Source organism: Sphaeramia orbicularis, chromosome 8 (assembly GCF_902148855.1).
Source record: "Sphaeramia orbicularis chromosome 8, fSphaOr1.1, whole genome shotgun sequence".
In the NCBI taxonomy this organism is placed as follows: Eukaryota; Metazoa; Chordata; class Actinopteri; order Kurtiformes; family Apogonidae; genus Sphaeramia; species Sphaeramia orbicularis.
In genome coordinates this window covers 44,231,413-44,256,997 of record NC_043964.1, presented here as the reverse complement: position 1 = coordinate 44,256,997, position 25,585 = coordinate 44,231,413, and the positions used below count along the sequence as shown (strand labels likewise).

Sequence of the window (25,585 nt, the reverse complement as noted above, 5' to 3'; positions counted from 1 at the left end):
CATTGTGTGATGTGACGGTGAAAACTTTACACAGTGGTTTGACTCTATCACCTGTAGAAGATGAAAAAAATAAAAGCTAGGGCATTGACATCCTGTAATCAAAGCTAAAGGTAATCCAATAACATATTGTGTGTTAAGACTTTTTGGATGAAAAGTGTATTTCAGCTGCATTCACAACGCACCACAGTAGTTCTCCAAAAGGACTTCATCACATGTATTCTAAAGACCTACAGTATTCTAAAGGCCTGAGCAGAAAATGCACAGTCGTGCTATTCATTCAATAATAAGTGCAACAGTTAGAGTGTTTTGGGTTTGTACTTGTTGGATAACCAACATGCCTTTTGGAGAAACTTGAACAGATCTATGATTAACTTTTTGACACTAACCTGCAGTGGAGCAGGTCTACTAATAAATAATGAATAAAAGAAGAATGACCAGGTCTCAACATCAGTGGATTTTTCTTCTCTGATGACACAGACATATTCCAAGATGACAATACCAGGATTCATCAGGATACAGTACAATTGTCTGTTTTCTATGATTCTGTTTGGTACATCTAGGTATGTCAGTACTTGATAATGGTTTTTAGACATGCTGAGGCAAAGTGGTGTAATAGATACTATTAATATGGTTTTTCACAGTTCCACTGAACTGTTCTTGCAGTTGCATAAAAGATGTGAGAAGTGTGACTCATGAGTCTGGCCTTTAGATCATGACAGATTTAATCTGTACCCACCAGGAGGACTAAGGTGAAAAAACCAGGGTCAGTGTTCTTTCTCATATCCTTCTGGATAAATATTTATATCTCCATCACTGCAGACTTTGAAGTTATTGTCAAAGACAACTCCAGACACCACGTCACATCTAAGATCCCATTTATTTGTAATCCAAAAGTAGAACAGACAGGACTACAAATCTTTAACTTGCCTCAGATCCCTGGGTGAAGTACAGCACACTATAATCTACAAGACCATTATATAACAGACAAACACCAACAAGCAAAAATTAACCCCTTCAAGCCATGCAAATGTGGAGCAAGGATAAAGACTTACATCATACATATAAACTCAGAGTATAAAAAATGTGTGCACAACAGCAGAATTCTGGTCTGTATGGATCATAGCACAAACATCCGCAGGGAGGAAGTAAAAGTCACAAAACAGCAGCTTTGATATGGGGACCGATTCAAGACTAAAAGATAAGACATCTGTTCAAACGGAAAAAAATAACCAGTAGTGAATGAAGGCAGACCAAGTGTTGAGAATATTTTGTTAAAGACTCAAACTTGACTTCCAGTAAATAGACCTGCCCAACAAAAGAATTCCAGTGCATCAATGTGTAAATTTCCTGTTCAGTTTGAGTGTAAATAAAGTCTAGCAGCAGCCATTTATGACTCACTCTTTAGTGTTATTGTTATTATTATTACTAATTAATTAATATAATAATAATAATAATAATAATAATAATAATAATGACTCAATCACATTGTGGGCGATTTTCCAGTCTTTGTGACTAAGAAGCTTCCTGTCGGTTACAAGTCAACAACTTTCAATTTGGAGTCTAAAGTGGTGAGTGCAATTAGGTCCTACCCACAACACAATGCTTTTTTTAATCTTTGGGAAGAAAAAAAGCTGGAAGACAGACTCAAATTCAGAGAAAATCCATATGAAGGCAGATGAAAGACAACCCTGTAGTTTAAGTAAAATCTATTTGTGCCAATTGAGACTTGGAGGTGGGCTCTGATGGAGAGCAGACCTCACGCCCCCTACAAAACCGACTAGAATCCTGCAGGACTCACTGAGAGGATGCTCAAAAACCTCCATCACTGCCACCGCCTTGCCATCCTGCAGTACCCAAGAGGAAACTGAGTATGCTGGATACAGCAGCAGAGCCTGGAACGTCAAACAAGCCAGACGTCAACCAGAAACCTCAGTCAGTCATAGCTACAGAGGGATTTTTAAACTATGTGAGGCACTCAACAAACCGGCGCAGGGAAAGTGCTTTGGCGTATGCTGTGAAAAGTCTAACATGAATATTAAATTTACAGACTTGAAACAAAAAGGCAAACAGACTAAAGCTAATACATGCCCTAAAGGTCTGTACATCTCTAAGACCCTTCATATTAAAGCCAAAATTCACTTCAATTTCACATAAAAATTAAACGCTAAAAGAAATTTAGAAAAAAAACAAAAACCAAGGAGATGTTACTGATGGCTACAAGTGGTGAGGATGTTTTCAGTCAACAGGGATTGTATGCGTGTTTTGTTTTTATTAGCACGTATTAGTGCATCTTCAACATGAGTTCATGCGTTTCAGCTGTAGTTTCAGGCATTGGGAGGAAGAGGACAATGGTAGACTCCCAAACAAAATTAATAAGTACCAGTTTGATCAGTACCTCGTCAGCTACATTTGATCTGAAATTGTTTTCGAAACTAGCTTCACCTGATCGTTGAACATAAAAAGGTACTTTATAAAAATGACTTAAAAGAAATAGGAGTGAGCTTAAGACAATAAACACGAAATAAAGTCACCTTAGTAGGTGGCACCATGTCATTTAAGGCTCTATAACATCTGCTCCAGTCATGTGTTTCAATAGAGGGTTCACTCCTATAAACAGCAGAATTCAACACAAGTAGTATCTCTGCTGTAGGGCTCAGACAGTCTCATATCATTAGGAGCCAGCAGAGGGCAGCAGCATTCAATATATTCTGAGGTGCAGCGATTCAGTGAAGGCAAACTGGGAGATCAGGTGAAGCCACATCAGCTCCTCGTCCCTCTCAGCATCTCTGCTCCCGTCTGGACTTCCCTTCAGCGTCTTAGCCAGGTGGTCTGCTTTTTAATTTCAGGTTTTTTTCTTTATCTTGGATGGTGTCGTGTCAGGCCTCTCCTGGCGTTGGTGGACTGCCTCTGCTGGGCCAGGAAAGACATGGCCTGATTGGAGGGACCAGTCCGCTCACCAGCCACCTTCTGATGCAACACATCCCCCTGAGACATGACAAGACAAAGTCTTATATTTCAGATTTGATCTAAATTTAGCTGTAGAAAAAAAAACTGGATGAGGACAGACAGAAATGTCACACTTCCACATCACTTCCCAATGTGTGAGATTTGAGTGATGCTCTTATAGTGACTTAATAATTCTATTGTTACCAGTCATTATCAGAAATTTCTTTGTGATTTTTAGAAATAGCCTTTTTTTTAAAAATAAATTATGTTATTTATATGAAATCGTCTTTGTATAAATTCTGGTCACAGAGCCTGAAATGAGGATTTTCTTTATGTTATTTATATGAAATCTTCTCTGTATAAATTCTGGTCACAGAGCCTGAAATGAGGATTTTCTTATTGTCTTCAGTGTTTAATGCTAATAAATGGCTCTTCTTTTTCATCAGATGTAAAGTATGCGTGTTACTGAAGATGCCAGAGCTAAAAATCAAAAAAAGGAGAATATATCTTTCCTCCAGTAGATCCTCCTCAGACCAAATCAAAGTGCCAAACACAAAGATAGATGAAGCTGACAGTGGTTCATGCTGTTATGAAAATGTGAAGATGCTTTGGCTTTTGGGTTTACGCAGTTGTAGAGCAGTGGATGGAATCTGATCAATGATTGGCGATTACAGCTGTCAATCATGCATTTAACCCTCTTATCTGTCTGAATTCTGATTAGACAGAACTGGGGCATCATAGACACAAAAGTTTAATTTCTTCTAGAAGCATTTGGAAGCATTTAGAAACAAGAAGCACCTCTGTTTTAAACTATTGGAAGGCTTATACTGGTAGCATCAAACAAGTCAGAATTATTTGTATGACAATGAATGCACAACAAAAAAAGCTTTATCATGAGGGCTGATTGTAAAATCGCCAAAATCTCTGCTGGTTTGGAACAGATAAGGTAGCATCATTAGCCCATGGACAACACAGAGAACTAGTTTTAGAACATAACATGCCAGCACTTGAAAACCCTTTGCTTTCAGTCCATGCCAAAGTTTTTGCACATACGGACAGACAGACGAACGACGAACTGATGACAATACCCTGTGGCGAGGGTCAAGGGTAAAATGGTAAATTTCAAAGACATCAGACCAACACAGGACTGATAGATTACGGATGGTGACCACTGAGGCCTTTCATCAGTACAACATGTGGATATTCAGTGCCTGGCACTTTGGTGAACCAGCATTGACCAATAAATCACATTATTTTCATCATCGTGATATGTTTATGTATGATAAACCCATTGCAAAAGACTGCCCGATGATGATCCATAAGAAAAATTATTTTATTTACACCTGTGAATAGTTTCTCTAGTTTTGTGAGTGTGAACCCCTATGACAAAACATCCAAATGCAAGAGAAAAAAATAGGACCAATGGCCCTGTAGCTTACCGGCCAAATTAAAAGCTTTGGGAAATGTATCCAGATGCCATTTATTATCACCCAGTTATGTATTTATTACATTATAGAAATAGCTCATGTTTTGGTCATATTCCAATCAGATCTGTAAAAAATTCAAATTCCAACTTGATATCATTGATACTTACTGATTTATTGGATCAATCCACTTCCTATCTGTTATAATGGGAAAATTTGTCAAAGTTGCACCAAATCCAGAATCAGATCCAGATCAAAATAATTTCAATACCTTGTGTTGACATCATCATAAAGAAGCTGTATACCAAGTTTGAAGTTAATCAGAACTGTAGTTTCAGAGAAAAAGACGATTGAAATGTTTTCCCCATAAGAGCCCATGTTAAATTTTCCGTAAGTTTCCGGATCCAGAAGAAGATCCTGATCAGCATGTGACCATTATGTTTTGGTCATCTCCCCATCAGGGCTGGACTGTAGAAATTTACACTGGATATCATTTATATTTACCAAGTTATTGCATCGATCCACTTCTATCTCTTATAATGGGGAAATTTTTCAAAGTCGCACCAAATCCAGAATCAGATCCAGATCCAAATAATTGCACTACGTTTTGTTGACATCATCATAAAGAAACTGTATACCAAGTTTGAAGTCAATTGGAGTTGTAGTTTTGGAGAAGACGACGATTGAAATTTTTGTAACGGATGACGGACGACAGACAGACACCACCGGGCGCCACATGATGACAATAGCTTATGGCCTGTCTTCTGGTAAGCTAAGAAAGGACTTGTTGAAAATAATTTACAATTTATTTAATCACTGGAGCTGATTAAGAGATAATTTAAAGCAGGGGTGTCCAAACTTTTTTTAAAGAGGGCCAGATCTGATAATGTGGAGATTGCCAGGGGCCAGTGGTCCCTTCGGACGTTTTTTAAACAGTAAAAATTACATATAACCGCGATAATTTTAAAAACAACTTTATTTTCATTATCAAAATATTATTTTTTTTAAATGGCAATGTAACCAAATCTAAGCCACTCAGGTGTGAACAAATTAAAAAAAAAAAAAAAAAAAAAAAAAAAAAAAAACATTTCTGCCTTCCTTTCACATCTGGAGTCAGATAACGTAGAACAAACCGTGTGGAGTATCTTAAACGTCCAAGAAGTTGATAAAAAATCTTAACCCCACGTTCATTTTAAACATGACTTATATGAGTAATCATTACTCATATATTACTCAGTAATGCAAAGTCTGTTAACATTTCAGATGAAAACATATGACTCTTACTCTTGTCTTTCCCAGAATCATTCAGAAAGTAATATTTTGTGTCACATCTACAAGTACATAACACCAGCAGTTAGAGGCAACTAACCTGGCAACTTGGTAGCCTGCCCTGGTGGTGAATTCATTGAACTCCCAGGCTCACATGAAGAGTCACTGTTGTGAGTTTAAAGCAGCTTGCTTCACTTTTTCAGAACGCTCATTCCCTGCTAGCTTGTCGTATGCGTTAGCATGTTTTGTCTGCTAGTGTCTCTTTACATTGAATTCCTTAAACAAGACAACAGTCTCTTGACAAATTAGGCAAACACAATCACCTCGATTTTCAGTGAAAAAAAAATTGTAATTCCCATCTCTCCTGGAAGCGGCGGCCCTCACTGTCAACTTTTGTTTTTTTTATTTACAGGCGCCGTGGTTAGAAATTAGCGAAAAGGGTTCACGGCAAAGTCACAGAGCCAGATAGAGTTAGAGTGGTGCTGCCACCATGAGGTGAAAGGAGAAACTGCATTTGGAACCTTTTATGATTCATGTACTCTGTTCAACAGTCCAAGTGGGCCATAAATAATACATTATAAAACCGAAGCTGTGGGCCATAGAAAATCTGACCGCGGGCCGTGATTGGCCCCCGGGCCGGACTTTGGACATGCCTGATTTAAAGAGATTCCTGTTGAATTTAGAATACAATATTAAAATAAATTATTAATTAAAAATAGGACCAATGGCCCTGTAGCTTACCGGCCAAATTAAAAGCTTTGGGAAATGTATCCAGATGCCATTTATTATCACCCAGTTATGTGTATTTATTCTATTACAGAAATAGCCCACGTTCTGGTCATATTCTAATCAGATATGTAAAAAAATTCAAATTCCAACTTGATATCACTGACACTTACTGATTTATTGGATCTATCCACTTCCTATCTCTTATAATGGGAAAATTTTTCAAAGTGGCACCAAATCCAGAATCAGATCCGGATCGAAATAATTTCAATACCTTGTGCTGACATCATCATACAGAAGCTGTATACCAAGTTTGAATTCAATCATAACTGGAGTTTGGGAGAAGAATACGATAAAACTTTTTCCCCGTAAGAGCCCATGTTAAATTTTCCATAAGTTCCCGGATCCAGAAGAAGATCCTGATCAGCATGTGGCCATTATGTTTTGGTCATCTCCCTATCAGAGCTGTACTGTAAAAATTTCCACTGGATATCATTTATATTTACTGAGTTATTGCATCCATCCACTTCCTATCTCTTATAATGGGGAAATTTTTCAAAGTCGCACCAAATCCAGAATCAGATCCAGATCCAAATAATTTCACTAACTTTTGTTGACATCATCATAAAGAAGCTGTATACCAAGTTTGAAGTCAATCGGAATTGTAGTTTCGGAGAAGAAGATGATTGAATTTTTTGTAACAGACGACAACGGACGACAGACGCTGCCGCCGGACGCTGCATGATGACAATAGCTTACGGCCTGTCAGCCGGTAAGCTAAAAATGAGTGTGGAAAATTATACTTTAATTTGTTATGTTGAATTGGTTGGTATTCATTTCTCCAGTGAAAGCACATAAATTATTTGTTTTATTTTTTCATTTAGTGTATGTTTTCTATGCGAGTAGAGTTTTATTAAAGCACAAAGACAAAGACCTGATAGGTGATATAGGTGCTTCATTGTATCCTTAACACAAGTTGCATTATCATCATTGTAATACTGAATAATGGCATCACACAAAGCAGATTATCCACTTTACATACATTTACGTACTTAAAATATCAAGGGTGCTTCGGAAAGACAGGCACAGAAGTTGCGTCTGTGTTGCCATGGAAACACTACGTGAACCTTTGTAGCAATATACACATGCAATACATTCACATAACCAGAAGATCACCAGTGAAAAGCTCACCAAAAAAACAGAACACAATTGAAACAACAAGCACTTACATGGGCAAATATCAGAACAATATAGTAGTTCAAGACAAGTGTGTCATTAATAATTCCATGAAAATAGGACCAATGTGCCAATTTTGCAGTGCTAAGCCTAACCACTAAGCAGATCCAGCAGTACAAGTCTTATTTCTCTTCCACTTTCACACACTGCCTTGTTTAGGTCCGTTTAAACAGACCGGAGTTCGTTTGCTCCCTTGGTTCAGACCTTTTGGGCTGGTGTGAATAAAAACCACCGAAACTCTGTTCCGCACCAAACAAGCGAACCGAGACCCAGTTGAAGAGGCGGGGTCTCGGGCGGTTCCTACGAACCCTGGTGCGGTTCGTTTTGAGGTGTGAAAGCAGATCGGACCCGATCCGACACAGTTGGGGTTTTTTGTACCTAACGAGCTCCCGTCGTGTTGTCGAGCATTATGGACAACAGAGTTTTACAGAGACCCGCTCAGAGTGAGAATAGGCTACGGAGCTGAAAATGAGCCGTGGTCAAACTTGGAGCTCGGAAGAGACACACTGCCTTTTAGACATCTGGGCAGATTGTCCATATTACACAACTGCTAGAAAGGACACAGCAGAATTCCACCTTCATACCTGTTACGTCTTGCGTGAATCAGACCAACAGTCACAACATGATGTGCAACATGAGCGCTGTCCTCCATAGCTGTATGGCCCTGTGTCTTCGCCATTGAGAAATTAATTCTACAATATTGTAAACCTGACGTTGCATCAAACGCTCTTGCTGCTCAACACTTTGTGCAAACGCCTGCATCTGTAAAAACCGTTATGACGATAACAAAAACAGCACGCAAAATTTCCATGATTCTCTCCTTTCACCTTGGACTGAGCGCTTTAATCGACAGTTCATTTCTGTCCAATGGATGAACGACCTCAGCACACGGTGGTTTTGTTTACAGATTTTGGTCCACTGACAAAAAGGTAAAGTGTGAATGCGAACCGCACCAAATTAAAAGAAAAAAAAAAAAATTGGTCCGGACCAAAGCAAGTGAACTGTCGACTTCCTGGTGTGAATACACCCTAAACTCACTGAATGAACCAAAGATGAGTAAAAATAAAGGTTGCGAATAAAGGTTATGATGCGATGATATGAATGTTGTTTTGCGTTTGCTGTTTTCTGATTCATAACTTAGTTTTATGTGAATGAAGTTTTCTGCTATCGACAAATCCATTGTTTTGTGTTACAATGAAATTATTCTGCTGGAGACAAATCGCCCAGGGTTTAACAGGTTAACCTTGCGTGCAGACTCACCCATGTTGTACCACGCAGAATGATGAGTTTCTCCTCTTGGTCATGTCTGGCTCGGCTCTTCTCATAGTCGTTCTGCACAAATGGCCTCATCATCAGCCCTGTGACACTTAAACAGTGGTAAATTTGTCTTTTAAGTGGCAACATCTTCATACCTCCAGGTGTTTGATCTTCCTATCTCTTTCTGACAGCTGATTTCTTCAGGGCCTGGACATCAGGAGCCACAGTGACCGGCTGCTGCTTAGGATCTAGCGTTTTGATCACCTACACAGACACGACCAGCCTTTAAATGCAACTTTAAAGACACACGGTGATGGATGTACAATCCATGTGGACATTGTAAACCTACCGTTCTAGCCTTCTCCACGTAGCGTTTGTATCGCTCCTCCATCTGCTTCATGTCCTCATCCTTCTTTCCGCAGGATCTCTTGGAGTTCATCGATCTTTTTTTGCCACTGAAAAGGACAAGGACATTTTATTACTAGCAATGCTAAAAATGCAGGTGTTCCAAGAAAGAACATAAAGTGACATTATGAAGAAATGACTTACTACTGCTGTCAGCTTTGGGCTCCAGGTCATCAATGACCTCTCTCTTCTTTTGGAGATCTGAGTGGGCCTCATGGAGCTTCTCTCTGCAAAGAAAGCTTCAGTTTTAATCATCTGTTGTTTGGAAGCTGTGAAGATAAATACACATGTAAGCAGCAGTGGGGTACTTACAAATGCTCCTCAAGCTTTTTCTTCAACAGAGAGGACTTTAGATAAAAAGAAGGAGAAAAACAGATTAAAAATTACCCAAAAACTCAAAGATGGACAGCTTTCCAACTGAATAAACCCACAACACACATCAACACACACCTAAATACACAAAAGAATAAGTTGTGAAAGTCAAGCTGTCAAAGAGTTAAATCATGGGCAGTTGGGCAGAGGGTGGGCCGTACGTACGATGGCCTGATTTTGGCAGAGTTGATTCGATGGGGGCAGGCAGAGGGAGACACAGACAGACAGAGAGGGGCAGGCGTTAACAGTGAGTCACCACAGCAAACATGGGTTAAAATCCCACACATGTATCAGAGCAGGGAGAACAAACACAGCAGGTCCTCAAATCACCAAGAGTACACATGTCCGTTTATTCTGTGAATTGTGTGCTCATGATGTTGTGTCATATGGTAGATCAATCGTAAATGCAATTTCATGTTGTCACACTGAGCCCAGTCTTTGCAACTCTCTCAAATCAGAGCAGAAGAGGCTGATGAGAGGTTTCTGATTATGTTTTTTTTCCCCCCTCCAGCAGCTTTATATTTGCATAAGATTCTAAATTAACAGCCATCACCAAAAGAACAAAAATGCCACGAGAGATCACATTAAAAATTATAACATTTTTATCATCTTTGTTTTCTCTATTTGTTAAAGTGCTGTAAATTCTTCTATTTATTTTCATTTCTTCTGTTTAAAGTTAATTTTGGTTTTTGAACATAAGTGTTGTATGGAGGATGCAACAAAGTACTAAAAACATGTTTTTCTGATTTTGCTTCAATTAAACATTAGATCAATCAGTTTTTAACATCAGCTAAAATTAAGCTTTAGATCATTTTAGGCCTAAAATTCAGAAAACTGAATTTCTTTTTAGAACAGGTATATTTTTATTACTGATTTGAACTGTTCTTGTTTCAGGATGCTTTCACACCAATGTGGTTCAGTCCTGACTTTTGGATTTTTTTACTTGACTGGATTTTTAGGTCTTCACTTTTTCGGGTGTACCAAAGACTGGCTGTTTGGTCTGGACCTTCAGACCCATATAAACCACTATGTCATGATATTGAAGCTGTTTCATCTACTCCCAAATATTGCAGTGACAATTAAACTAACTAGACCAAAAGTATACATGGCAAAAAAAAAAAAAAGGTGAAACTAACTACAGGCTGTGGTTTGGACTTTCAGGGGTAAAAACATCCTCAGTCTCATGAAGCCTGAACTGACTTCTCAGACATTCTACTTGAGCTGTACATGAAATCAGAACTCATCCCTCGACTTCCCCGACTGATCAGTTAAATGTGGAGGCTTTTGATTTGTTCACTGTACTTAAAATATAGACTCAAATAGCAACATGTCGAATTGATGGGAGAAAACGCAGTGCTTTTGTGATGAGGAAAGTTGGGCAAGGGACACATCTTTGAGAAAGGAGGTAGAGGGAAGGTGACGTCTGAACTCACATCCTCGTTCTTGCTGTCCTGTTCCTGGAGTGCTCTCTGGAGCTCTTCGACCTGAGAACGCAGCTCTGAAATCTGCTGTTGGTTCAACCTGTGGAAACAATGAAAAGAACGAGAGGATGGGTTGAAAACTGAAAGAGCAAACCTATTCAGAAGAAATCAATACAGAGCAAATGTTTAAGGAACACAGAGATTGAAAAACGCAAGAGGAACGATGAAACAGGAGGTGATTAAGTTGATTCTGTGGGTGGAAGATGTTGCGCTGTTCATCTATTGCAACAAGTGGCGCTGCCTGGCCATTCATGGCCGAGCTTCACTGAGCATGCTCACTCCACTCCTCTCCTCCTGTTACTGTTGCTGAGGAGTCTTCCCACACCCTGGACCTGGTGTTGCATGTACACACACACACACACACCACCCACATGTCCACATGCCCACAGGCATGTAAAACACACACATACACACACAGCCAAGGGACAATCTGGCTTTCTGCTGTCTGTCCTCCAGTCCGGCCCACACAGCTCAATTGAGCACACAGTCCAGAGGGTGAGTTGACATTTAGGCAGATATCACACCCACCATCAGCCAAACAACCATCTTCACATCCAAGAACCAACGCCACCTCAGAAACTCTGTTCATATGAAACTAAACTGCAAATCCAGTTATGTGTCGTTAACCGTTTTAATACAAACCTCTTCAATGCCTTGATTTTTGTATTGATCTGGTGGTTTTGTGATTCCTCACACAGGAAGTGATCTGGCTATAAAATCTATTAGACTTTGGCACCGGAGACCACACCTCACCTCATAACCCCTGTAGGTTTACATCAGGCAATAAAAGCTTAGGAGGAACAGTGGTCTGGTTTAAATATTAATAAAAACAATGTGAGTGAATGTGAGTTCTAATCTTACCGGGGTCTGGTAGCAAACCTCATCACAGAAATTAACAGAGCTGTCTTCATAGAGATTTTATAGTTTTGACATTTTCATCATTATTTGTATTGAGTCTTTCAGTTTGGTTTTTAACCTCAGTTTGTTTTATTCATATGAGTGCACAAGTAGTTTCCGTTTTATTTTTACTGTGGAAGTGACTATTGACCTTTATTTATAGAAACTGGAAAAAACTAGAATAAAAATAAATAATGGCATCAAATATTATTTACAAAACTATTCAGCTATTACTATTTTACATTTTAAAAAGGCATTTTATTCTGATAACACTGACAGTGGAGAAAACAAACCTTATTTTACCTGCAATTTTATTTCTTTTTAGTTTTAAGTTGCTCCATCTTGACACCTTTCACTCATGATCAAACACTTTCACCATTTGTCACTTCCAGTAACAACATTGGTTGTTTTGTTGAAATAAAACACAACAGGTGTCATTACATTTATAATAAAACTATATCAAGTTCAGTTACATATGGAACTCATATCAAAAATATAGAATAAGTTGGCTCAGAGGAGGGTTAATTGTTCTAATACTGATCTGTAACATATTTTAGTCTGTGTTCTCTGTGTTCCCCTGAAACTCTCACGTTACATAACAGTGTAACATTGGCATAAAGTATTGTAATAATGATAATACGTATGGACATCTTAACCTAATAATGATGGATCTAAAAGCCCGTGACACAAATGACACAAAAAAATACTAGTGACGTGCCATATTTCTGTTTGATATGTAAATGTTCCAATAGATTGACATACATTTGTACTGAAGTGATCAAGAAGTAAAGAACTCTGCTCAGTCTGTACTGTGTCTTGGCCTCATTTACAGATAGGCCTGTTTCTGTGTTGGACTTTGACACAATGACAATCATGCTGCATTCAGGGTACTTTGGAAACGTCACAAATTTCTACTCAAATGGCCACACATGTTAGTTAAACCAGGAAAGTTTTTTTTCCCTATTTTCCTTAGTGTAAAATGCATAGTACTACATTTGTCATTCTAAAATTGCAGAGTTTAGCAACTGAGCCCATTGCCTTTAGCTTTGTGGAATTTTCAGTGTACTTTCCAAAGTGAAAGTGTCAAGATGAATATATCACTATATTGTAACTTGTTTTTTTCTGCATCGCCCAGCCTCATCCACTCACATCGCCCCTACCTGTTCTGAGTTTCAAGGGTGTTGTTGCTGCGCTGAGCTTCCTCCAATTCAGCCTGCACTTCCACAAGTTTTCTGCCTGTAAGTCTCCTCCTGGACGCACAACATCTTGTTTTCACTCTGGAGACGTACCACTGTCTCCCTATCAGAAAAACAGCACAGCAAAGGACAACAGGGATTAAAGGACGGAGACAGAAAAGGGAAACACAAGACAGAAGGGGACAGATGAAATGGGTCACAGGAGACTTATGGAGGCAAAAAAAAAAAAAATGAGTCGACCGAGCCCTCCATATGACAACGCCCAGGCCAAATGGCCGTGTGGCACTATTTTTGGTGGCCAATTGCGCATTCAAGTGCTAAAAATAAACTTTGATAGCTGGGCTTGTTTGAGCAGTTTATCTTACACTATAGAAGATGAATATAGGCCATGAGTGGGCTACTGATAGTGACACCATGAAAATCTGTTAAAGGTTTACAGGAAAAATCTCATCTGTTACATCTAAATTAGACACATTAACCCCCCACATCACAGCTCATACACAGAAAAAAAAAACAATAATAAAAAACATACTTGAGCTCAGTGGGCAGGATTTCTGCAGCAAGGTTTCCTGCTGTGACACCACTGTCACATAAACCTCCTGTAAAGACAGAAATAAAGACATTATATGTCAGTTACAACAGAACAATATTTTTATTTTAATCAGGTAAATAGACAGGTGAGAAGTACAGTCCCAGAGGTCCTCATGTTAGGAAATCTCCATTAGATTTTATTTTCATTTAATCCTTCATTTTGGTTTTGATATCAGTTTAGTTCGACAAGAACAAATATAGTTTTTCCCCCAAAGCTACTAGTTTCAATAGAGTTTTATTGTAGATTTAGTAGTAATTCGAGTTTGTCCAGGTGTCAAACAGAATATGTAAACCCATTTCATTCTTGAACATCATTAAACACTAACATCAAGGCAAATCAAGGCTGATTTTACCTTCAATTCAGTTTTTCTATCTGTGTGTGTGTGTGTGTGTGTGTGTGTATGTTTCCATTAGTTTCCATGCTTTTAAAAAGTAATTTTTATTTCAGTTAGTGAAATTAGTTTTTCACGGCTTAATTTAATTTTAAGTTTTGATCACTCTGATAAATCTAACTTCTCCAAAATTATAAATGCCAAAGGGGTTATTGCGATCAAGGAAAAACTTTGCAGCTCCATCTTACCTGCTCCATTGAGACACCTCTGTTGGACTTGTGCACACCTGAGCTCATCATTTGTCTCCCGAAGTGTGTCTCTTTCTGAGATTAGGCGCTGAAAAAGAAAAAAAAAACTCCACAGTTCTATTCACACTGCATAAACTGAGTAAAAGACAGCAGTGACATGCAGTCAGAGGAGGCAGGGGAGGCAGAGCCTCCCTTGTCAATCTTGAAAAGAAAAAAAACTTGACTCTAAATATAATAAATGTTGATAGTTGTCAGCTGGTATGTCCTATAAACTCATTTTCTGTTCGAATCCAATATTGTTATTATTATTATTTTTTGTCAATTAGAATAGCAGAATTTCTGCATGCTCCGTTCAAATACAGGGAGGAGATGCGCCGTGAGGCAGCGCTGTGCTGTGCCTCCAGGAGAACTGTCTCCTCCCCTCATGAACTCTGCTTGTACCCGATGAAAATATTGTGTCGCTGTCCCTCTGTATATGGCAGTTAAATGCTTTCCAACACTCTGATTATATGCTCTATCCTTCCATAATCTGCATAACGTATGGAATATATTTCTGTAATGTGTTTAGGCTCGCAGATTAATCATAAAACCGCGGTGAAAAAGTCACTAGGGGAGGCAAACAGTACCCCTGCCTTATGATAGATGGCGCCTGTGAGTCCACAGATTCATGCGCTTATAATCTTCGTTCTTTTTTATACACTTTAATTCACCAGGATCGGTGCATGGATTTCATGTACAAATAAAGGTAAGACCATAAACTTTTTCTTATTTTTAGTTTGAAATGGCTCGTTTTGAAGGTTTCCTGTTGAGTTCCTGCCTTTCTACCTATGCTGACTTGATGCAGAGCCCATATACCCAGGCCATTCCTTTTGCTCACTCTCTCTATTCCAGTTTCTCAGGCCACCATATATTTGTAGATCTGGCTCTGAAAGAGTCAGTGCCTCCCCAACCATGAACCCCACTGCACGTCACTGAAAGACAGTATTAGATTATATCTGTCAACATCTTTAAAGTTTCTCAAATTTTAAAACTTAAAGTCTGAAGAGGCTAATATAAAAAACTGTGCTGCGTGAAAGTCTCATTTATTTAGGGTGCATGTTAACCTAGAAATGAAGGTAAATGTACAGTACTTATCAGTACAGTATGTATTAATTCCAGTAACTGTGAACATTAATCACTTGTGTCAGATCGCAGGAGGTGTTAGAACTGACACAAGATGTAGGAGGCTTGCTAAAGAATAGTACAATATTTGCCTGGCAACAATTTCTCCTGCAGGGAATGTGTGTCTAGTAATAATCACAACAAATATTGATACACACTGGACTGCCATCACTTAACAGTGATATGAAAATTAAAGTGTTAGATTACATCAGAAGAGCAACAATGAATTGATGCTCCAAACTAATAACGCAGTGTAGCAGAAGCACTTCATTCTTTTCCCACCACATATTAACTTTTGTTTCCCAACAGTTGTCACCAACTCACTTCTTTCTCCTTCAGCAGTGCGTCATATTTGTCGTGAAGGTTCTTGTACTCAAACTGCCACTTCTCAGCTTTCATGGCCTCTGCTGAGTGCCTGGTGTGAAGCTCATGAGCCTGCAAGTCAGTGAGCATAGCAACAGTCTGCGTTGGCAAGAGTGCTTGACAAAAACTGCAAGGTTTTTCCAAACACGTGCATGAGCCAGACTGTGTTTAACATCACTTGGATGTCAACACAGGAACGAGCACCACCACTCCTCCTCCTTTCAACCCTTTGCTTGCCTGTCTCTTGTAGGTGTCCAGCTGATTGCGGACGGCATTAGCCCTGCGCAGCTCCTCCTCCAGCTCGCATGTGCGCTGCATGTACACAGTGTTGCGTTCCTCCAGGAGGCGCACCTGTCTGCGCAGGTCACCCAGGTCCTCCAGCTTCCTCTTGTATGTTTCAACCAGTGCTTCAAGCTGGTTCACCCGGTCAGACGAGTGTCTGAGGAGGAGGGGAGTGTGTGGGAGAGGGCGTCAAGGAGCGGAACAGAAACATGACTTCTAAACAACATACATCAGTGAGAATATGTGCTTAAGTACTGAATACAAAGACTATGACGCGATCCGGTGTCAATGTATGAAATTCTTATAATCAGATCACAGATGTCAGAGATGAGAGCTGAACGGACGTCTGTGTGTGGGAAGTGTGTCTGTGAGTGTAAACTGATGATAGATGAACTACAGCTTAAAGACATAATGGTTCTTTGTTTAGAATATACTGTCTCACTAAGGGACTGGTGGGTTGAAATACTTAAACTGTCAATTTTAATCACAACAATTTAAAAACTGACCAACTATTGGCTTAAGACTCTTTCCCAGCCACTTTATCATTAGAACTGTGAAAAAACCTGAAGTTTTCATTATGTCTTTCTGTTCCCAGGCAATGAACTTCAGGTCATGAATAGGAAGGATGACCCCTACCTCAAAAATAGCCGGGCATGAATCAGAGTCATAGGTCAGAAGGATCTCTGATTTCTTATACAGACCCTAATACTGCAGTGTAAACCCAGCTTCATTTAATTTCCTGTTTTAATTTATGTTAAGTTTTTCACCTTGCTTAAAATGACTCTTTAGCAGATCTGTTTCTGTTTGGAAAAAAAAAAAAAAAAAAAGACAAATATTTTTTCCCCATTCCAACACTATATATTTACGAATTTCACATGGGTGAAATTTTGCAAGGTAAGAAGTTACGAAAATTATGGCTTGAATACATTTACAAAGTCATGTATTATAATGCACTACATCTTCTCTGGTTCAATTCAATGACCCCATGATTATGGAAGTTGTAGAGCAAAGAACAGGAAAAACCCCACATGACAGTGTGCATATTTACATATTTCTTATAGACATAATCAAGAGTGGATGGGCCACTCCCAAAAACACTCAAAATCTGTTCTGATCAGTCCACTCCATGACATAATAACAACCCAGGTGTAAATAACCATTAACTGCTAACTAGTTCATACAGTCAGTAAGTGAGTAAGTAAGTCTAAAATACCACCAAGAATCCGAGATACAGCAGTAGAGGAAAAGTGTTTCCCAAGATGCAAACATGCAAAACACTTTAAAAATCAAATTCAACCTCATGTCGACTTTGCTCTGAAGGGTACAGTTTGTAGAAGGGATAGGAAGCACAATTCCATCTGATTGTCAGCTGTAAAATTAACCTTCAATATCGTTTGATAATCTGTTACTATATTTGGGCTTTTTTGTAGTTTTTTTCTATTCTATGACAGTAAATTGGTTATCTGTAGGATGCAGACCAAACATTTTTCATAATTTTCCAGTATTTTAACAGACCAAACAATTGATTAATTGAGAAAATAATCAGTAGAGGGCCACCAGCGCCTCCACTGCCTTAGAAAACTGGCACAGTGAGCTTGTCTCACCTGAGGATGTCCATCTCGTCTTTCAGGGCCTGGGCCTCCTGAGCCAGACTCATTAGCTCCTCGTTCCGCTGCTGTAGCTCAACCACCTCCCGCTCCAAGATCTCTCCATGCACACGCATGTCATCTCTGCTGTTCTCCAATCTTCCATTCACATGACACAAGAGGAGTGTTTTGTGTGAAGAATAAACTGAATGAACTCTTTGTGAGGTAACTGTTAATGTAGCGTGATTACACAACAGCATGTCTCCAAGATGTTAGAAAATTATGGCGCTTAAGTGTTTGAAAATCTCTATTTTTTGAAAGTTCAGCAAATGACATCAAAGTCTGATGAGTGTTTTTAATGCACCACTAATGCATCTGACAAACTCTGGGCCATTCCCATAATTAGATTCAACTGAGCGTGTTGTTCATACCTGTAGTTCTCCTCCTGAAGCTGTTCCATCTGACTCTGCAGCAGCAGGAGTTTCTTCCCGGTGATGGCAGTGGCCGAGGCGTCCATAGAGTCAGAGCGGCTCAGCTTCTCCTTCAGAGATCGTGTCTCGGTTTGTAGGGTCAACTTTTCTTCCAGAGCCAACGACAACTGAGGAAGGGTAAGAACAAGAAACTGAAAACAAATCTGAAAGAGGTGTAACTAATGAGAGAGGAAATGGACTGATTAGAGAAACAGGATAAAAGATACACACAGTTCCAAGTTCACAGCTGCAGAAAGGAGGACAAAAAAAAAAAAAAAAAAAATAGAGGATATGGTGCACATGAAAAAAAAACATCAGTAATAAAATGACACAAAAGTGACATTGACTTTTTTTCACACAAATAAAAAAACAAAGCTTTGAATTCACAACCCTGTAGCAAATAAAGGACCTTGAAAACATGCTTCATTCTCTTTTCACATGCGCAGTCACCAAGAGCTAGTTGGTCAGGAGGTATGCAATGGTCTCAGGCAGATGGAAGTTTGTCAGTAGTGAAGTTGTTTGCATTCCCCTGAGGGTCAAAACCAGATCTTGCTGATATAAATAGATGAATATAAGTTATTTAGTGCAACACTGTTACAGTTATGGGGGTGGGGTGGGGGGGTGTCCTGTGGTGAAGCAGATGAAATCGGATGAATTGTGAAAGTGTTGTAACAACAGTGTATGTTCACTAAACGTTTGTTTTGGAGTCAGGCTGAGTACAGTTACTGTTAGACAAGCTGGCATTCCAATGTTATTAAAGGGGAGCACAGACTTACCTGTTGGACATCCTTCCAGTTTACAGCAAAACCCTACACTGAACTCTAAGGACAGATTGCATGCTTTAGCACAGGACCAGTTAACAGTAATTAGCTTTCAAAACAACACAAATGACTAATCCCTGATGCGTGGGCTCAGTAAGTAAACAAACAGGTTGGAGGGAGCAGTACAAATTATTGTTGGCTACTTCTCCAAAGCAATGTGTCAATTTTATCTTGATGTTATGCAACGATTGACTAAGATGTGTTTTTAAGACGCTAAATAAGTCCGTTATCAGTCAATGTTGCAAAAACAAGCGTGCAGTGGGTGCACACAGTAAGTGCCAGGTGAGCTAATCAATGAGGCCTGGAGCACAAAAGCTGTAGGCACACACATTTAACAGCATGCTGCAGCCACAACACAGTACATCAGAAACTAGGCCAGGTACGTAGAGGTGAAGCCATTTTTTAAATCACTCAAAAGCCACAGAAGTTTGTCTTTTAAGAACATGTCAATAGCTTTGTTAGACAAATGGGATGTAACAAAAGAAAGCCTCAGTATGCAATCAGAAATGTTTACCACGACATAAAACCCATTTATACCAACCTGATGTTCCAGGTCTCTGCAGCGCTGGCTGAGGTCCTCTTTCTCATCTGCCTCCTCACTCAGAAAATAATACTTCCTGGACTGCAAACAGACAAACCGAGAGAACATTGAGACAGAGGAGATGTCCCACCAGGCACAGCAGGAGGGGGTAAGCTTTAATGAAAGGATGAAGGAGAACACAAAAGAAGGATGTAACAGATCTTCTGAATAAAGAGCAAGAGCACGATTGGGGGGGTGAAAAAAAAAAGTTGCATATTGGATGAAAACACGGCAGGTTTGAACCTGGTAGTTGAAGTCCCCGTAGGTCTCTGGGCTTCCTGGTTCAGACGAGGGCTCTTTTGACAAAAGCTGAAACAAAGCAGCCAGAAAGGTCATTGAAAACAAATGTAACATTGTCACAATCTTCTACCAAAACATTTTTTCATACAGTCATAGTTTCAGTTTTAAAAGGGTTTAAAATAACCACACTGTTGCTCATCACACTTGTTTATTTTCCTATGGTAAAGGGGCTGCACTTACATAACACACACACACACTCATACACCAATAGGCAGTTACCACCATGCAAGGCGTTGCCAGGCCCTACTGGGAACAATTTAGGGTTCAGTGTCTTGCCCAAGGACGCTTTGACATGTGGACAGTCGCATACAACCTGCCCTTATCTTTTATGTGGAATTTGTGTACAAAAACTAGTTTTTCAGAATTCACTAGCTTTGTGTCACATTCATGCCAACATCAGAGCAGTGTAAATGAATGCAGGAACACAAATCACCATCAAAATGACAAAACATACCACAGGTAAGCGTTGCAACTAGGGCATGGAGGCATCAAAACTGATACAATGGTTTCAAAATTAGGTCATAGGTCTTTTTCTCACAAAAATCAGGTTTTCCTATTTTTAACCCATTTCCCTGCTATTTGTATGGGCCACATGCACAAATGTGATTTTCTACTTGGCTATGGAAATTTGGTTTTTAAACCACAAGACACTTTTGATGTCCAAACTTTGATACTTTATGTTGGTCCCACAAAAGGATCCATGTACAGTACCTGACCTTAACTGCAACATAATGATGAAAGAACTAAAATCTAGTTTGACTCACATCAGTCTGTTGGCCATTAGTCAAATGGTAACAGTATTTTCCTTCCCTTCATGTCTGCATAAACAACCACCTGCATGGTAGCAACACATCAAATTTTGGTGAAAACTTGGATATAGTGTAGACCTGCTTGTTTTTTTTTTTTTTTGTGGCATTTCCTTTTGTGTGGACGCTCACTTCCCCATATGGAAATGTTCCACCAAAACAGCCATACAGGTGCCTATTAAAGGCTCAGTATATTCTTGAAATATCACAGAGTAAGGTTTCTGGACTCAGTTCAGTCTTATGCTTAGTGGGATTTCTGTGATTGTGAATTGACTGTGACTAAGAGCTGGATTAATGCAAAGCAGAGAGCTCCAAGAGGATAAGCAAGAGGCTCACTCACCTCCTGAATGGCTGTCATCACAACATGCTGGACAGATTCCTCAAGTGTCATTATCTGCTGGATTTGCTCTGCATTTGGGAAAAGACAACCATTGCAGGTACAGCCAAATACAGATTAACAAAAATAATCCACCACCACCGCCCCCCCCCCCCCCCAAAAAAAAAAAAGTTGGTGTTGAATTTGTAGGACAAAACACACTGTTTAAATAACAATGACTCGATCAGCTTTGCTTCCTCAGAAATGTCATTTGTAAAATGGAGTTAAGTGTGGTAACAAAATCATGTGGTCAAGTTAGTTATTAACTTGTGATGATCAGGCTGTGACGGACATTAAAAAAAAGACTCATGCGGTTTGACTTTGAGCTAATCCTGTGTGTAATTTTCACAGATGGTTGCCTCTGCTCAGCCTGAACACTCCAACTGACAGCAGACGGTTTACCTTGTTTCGTCTCACAGCTGACAGCACAGCCCAATACCAGCTGCACCAGCTTGCCCAGTTCAGTGACATCTCCCATCTCTCCTATGAGGAGCACGTCTGGCAGGTGTTCATCTGATATTTGGTGACCAAGCACCTATTCATATAGTAAGGAGGGGTGTTAGGACGAAGTCTGATATATAGAAAAAGTAAAAGTAAAAAGAGAGCCACACTAATGTAAAATGAAGTGTAATAGAACTGGGTTAGGGTAAAGTGGAGAGAATGTGGTCTTCTTACATCGTGGTAATATTCCAGCATGCTCTTCAGAATCTTCTTCAAGTTGCTGACCTGAAACAAAGTCCAATCAGGGTTACAGTCTTGATTATTATTCAAGTCAAAAAACCTTAGACAGGTTGATTATTCTATGTTGCTGGAGGGTATTCTGTCATATCCTACTGTTTCAAAAATCACCTTGAGGCGCCAGTTAGCCCCACTCTCCTCCTTGATCCTGCCCAACCATGTCTCATTAAACCAAGAGGGGTCTCTGTTAATGAGACACAAGAGAACACTGATGACGGCAAGGACAACATATCACTACGTTCACAGGAAGCGACAGGGGCATGTTATGCTGAGCATGATCACAGTTGCGTGGAACAGTTTATCGAGGTCACGTGGTACAAATTACAGATTGGGGCATTATGATATCATTGTTAAAAACTTGACGATAAAAAGATGTGAAGCACAGGATTCTTGATGTTCAAATAAAGACCATTTTTTATGAAATCCAGAAATAATTGTTTTTTCAACTTATCTGTCAGACCCTGGGTGAAAAGGTTAACACAAATACGCAACCACCAAATACAAAGGTCATCAAGCCTGAACAGATTACTTTACTCAAAATTCACATCCACATATGCTCAGAGCCACATCAGAGCAAATTCACTGCACTGACCTCCTAATCCATACTCTCTACTTTGAAAAAAATCTGAATAGATAACAGACCTGAGTAATTTACTCAACAAAAGACATAGATAAGAAAATCTCAGTGAGCAGGTCTTGAATGAATCTCTACCAGCTGTGAACTTACATAACCACAACACAATGAGCATTCACAGTTTGATGACTTAGGTGCACTCTTACATTCTGTGCAGCACATGTGCAATGGCCACTCCACTTGTCAAGTCATCCTTGCTGTTGCACGATGGCACCTGAAATGTCTGCAACTAAGAATGAGGACAGTAAGGATAAATAACCTTTAACAGAGCTTATGTTTGGTTCAGTAACAATAAGGCTGCTTGAATATTTTGAAGCAACTGCCAACGGACTGTCTAAATAAATTCAATTTTAGTAACACTGCTTTAGAAGACACTAAGCACTCACATGAGATTAATTCAGTCCTGTTAAGAATGCTATCAATATTAACTGAGGTCTAAGTTTAGCCTCTATATGGGCAAAGTGCCAAAAACAGGTGGACTTTCCGTAAGCTTATGAAGTTTCTGTGTTGGGAAGTCTAAAATTAGCCAATAACAAACTCTCTGCAAGACTGTCTGTTTTCCTCCTCTTGGCAGTCAATATGCTGACACCGTAGTCAAGTTTGCTACTGATAAGCGCAAACTAACAAGAGTAAACTTGCAAGGTGTTTACCTTGCTAGTTAGCTTGGCTGGCTAGCGACAGGTAGCTTACAAGTAACGCTAGAACACTTTAACGCCTAACATCTGCGTTCACCCTCACTTACTTGGTCTGTAAACTAGCGATTAATCATTACAAGACGTTACAAGTTCCAGAAGTAAAGCTATATTCCTGCTTTCCCCTTCTGGCAGCGTTAACCCCGGCGGCTAGCCCTGCTAGTAAATCATCGCTAACATCTAACTTACCCAAGTTAACAGTGAATCACACAGCTCAGCTTTGTTCAGACTCATACTGCCGTGCCACCTCAGCGGCTCACAGGGAAGTTGTGGGTAATGCTCTGGAGACTTTCCCCCCCAAAGTTTGATACTCAACCCTGACACTTTTCTACGTCAGTTGTTAAGCAGCCATGGCCTCCTGCATCTCGAGCCCCTTCGCGTTTCACCTTTTTTTTTATCCGAGCGAGCTTCCGTCGTAACAGCGTTCCCATAGAAATGGATAATGTTTGGGTCAGTTTTTCTGATCATATTAAAGAATAAAAGCCTACTTATAATGACAATAATAATAACAACAGCAAAAAAATCTGCCTCACATAATCACACTGTCTGAAATGCTTTTGAACTAAACTTTTCTAATGAATTTAACACTATCTATGTAAGTTTTCGTTTGTCCAGGTCATTGTTCATCTGTAGTAGCTTTTTGAAGTTGGACTGGCTTTGTTCTTGAAAATGTTTCATCTCTCGTCAAAGAGACTTCATCACCATCATCATTATTATTATTCTTAGTAGTAGTAGTAATAGTAATAGTAGTAGTAGTAGTAATAAAGCGGTAAAAGTACTCTGCATTGAGTGGGATATATTTTCTATTGAAAAAGTTTAGGTGCCCATGTTTAAAACTTACAATATGATATCTCAGCTATCTGTCCAGTGGAAATTTCAAGAATCTCTGATTATGTAAACAATAATTTCTTAAGTTATGCTATTCTATACCATGTTTGCAGCTCTTCTTAAAGTTAATTCCTCATTTATGTGCTCTAACAGTTTCACGTTTCAACATTGCACTGGTAATTTGCCATTAGATCTGAAATCTCAGGGATTCTAATTGCAGATCTGCTCTTTTTGCTTGGATAAGCAAAGATAATTTTCTTGCTATCTTCAGGTGGTCTTCCTGCACCAACGTCATTCTGCCAGTGTCACCAAAAGATTGCAATGAAAAGACAGAAATAAAGTCTTTGACAGTAAGAATTAGTTTTCTTTCTTTCTTTTTATTTATTTATTTATTTTAAATAATTATGACTATATCTAAATAAAACCTGCTGTCCATTGTGACCTAAGTATGCAAAAGTATTGCCAACATCTCTCTTAAAGACCCCAGTGTTTACTTTTTGCTATGACCTTTTCAAACTTCCTTAAAGCACCACTGGATGGCTCCAGTAGACAAAAAGCAATAGAAACCAGCTTCATGTAGTCTACACCTGGCTCATGCATAGACCACACAACCAATGACAGGTGTTTTGTAAAATGATTCCAATAGGACGCATGACACAAAAAATGACATTTAAAAAATCCAGAGTTGTATGAATTTACTTTTAGTTCCCAGTAAAAAGTTTTATTGGAGTTTCTGTCTGCCTACACGCAGCCACAGTTGTGCTTTTTCTTATAATGAGGATTACTTAACTATCATGTTGTTTTTCAGGATGTAACTACTGATTAGTTCACACTGGTTTGTGATCTGAAGTTGGAGTAAAACAAGCTTTCGCAGGTTTCTGTTAGAAGCCAGTACCTCATACTATTACCATGCTGTCACACACGTACTCCTTTTCCATGGTCATCTGTGTATCTCTCTGTCCACACGACTCCCTGTTGCGGTTTTGACCAGTGTCACAAATTAAACTTCATCGACCAGTCATAGTGAAACACTGCCCACTACACTTCCTGTTTGTCTTGGCAAGTCTAACCAGTTACTGTGAACTAAACCCACACCTGCATTAGATGGAAATGTCAGCTTTACTTCCGGTCCTTCCCATCAAAACCCGTCTGGTCACAACATCGCCTTACATCTGGTCTCACCATATTTGTCTGCCCGGAGTTCCTGTTGTTTTAGATGGTTTTCTAGCCAGAGGAATGCATATGTTTACCCATTCTGCTTTACTGGTTATTATAAATCAATCCTCTACCACTCTTAACTAAATTACACTTAAACTCCGATTAGATTTTTCTAATCTTCCATTTAGTTTTTATTTCTCAGTACAGTGGTATATTTCACATCCTCCTGTTATCATTATTGTGGCCTATGTCAGTCCCACACACCACTCAGAGGAGTTCTTGAAGGTTTGCTGTATTTAGAGAGATAAAACTAAGTTGGGATCTTGAGTTAAGTAGCCCTAGACTGGATTAAGACACCTGGGAGGAAGTGAGGTTCATGATCGGGGGGGGGGGGGGGGGGGGGGGGGGGG

At 39.4% G+C, this 25,585-nt stretch overlaps 1 protein-coding gene across 1 annotated transcript; it reads right to left on the bottom strand.

Annotated features, from left to right (window-relative positions):
* Positions 1 to 858: 858 nt before the first annotated feature.
* Positions 859 to 23,592, bottom strand: hook2 (hook microtubule-tethering protein 2). The gene is given in 26 exon segments (XM_030140295.1): positions 859 to 2,985; positions 8,862 to 8,933; positions 9,014 to 9,058; positions 9,060 to 9,122; positions 9,208 to 9,273; positions 9,275 to 9,313; positions 9,388 to 9,490; positions 9,576 to 9,610; positions 9,801 to 9,806; positions 11,069 to 11,156; positions 13,174 to 13,244; positions 13,246 to 13,312; positions 13,742 to 13,808; positions 14,381 to 14,468; positions 15,866 to 15,976; positions 16,142 to 16,343; positions 17,791 to 17,931; positions 18,204 to 18,370; positions 19,605 to 19,685; positions 19,887 to 19,952; positions 21,090 to 21,157; positions 21,528 to 21,660; positions 21,801 to 21,851; positions 21,975 to 22,047; positions 22,644 to 22,726; positions 23,379 to 23,592. Coding segments are annotated over 26 exon segments (2,160 nt in total). The 5' UTR covers positions 23,424 to 23,592; the 3' UTR covers positions 859 to 2,856.
* Positions 23,593 to 25,585: the final 1,993 nt, after the last annotated feature.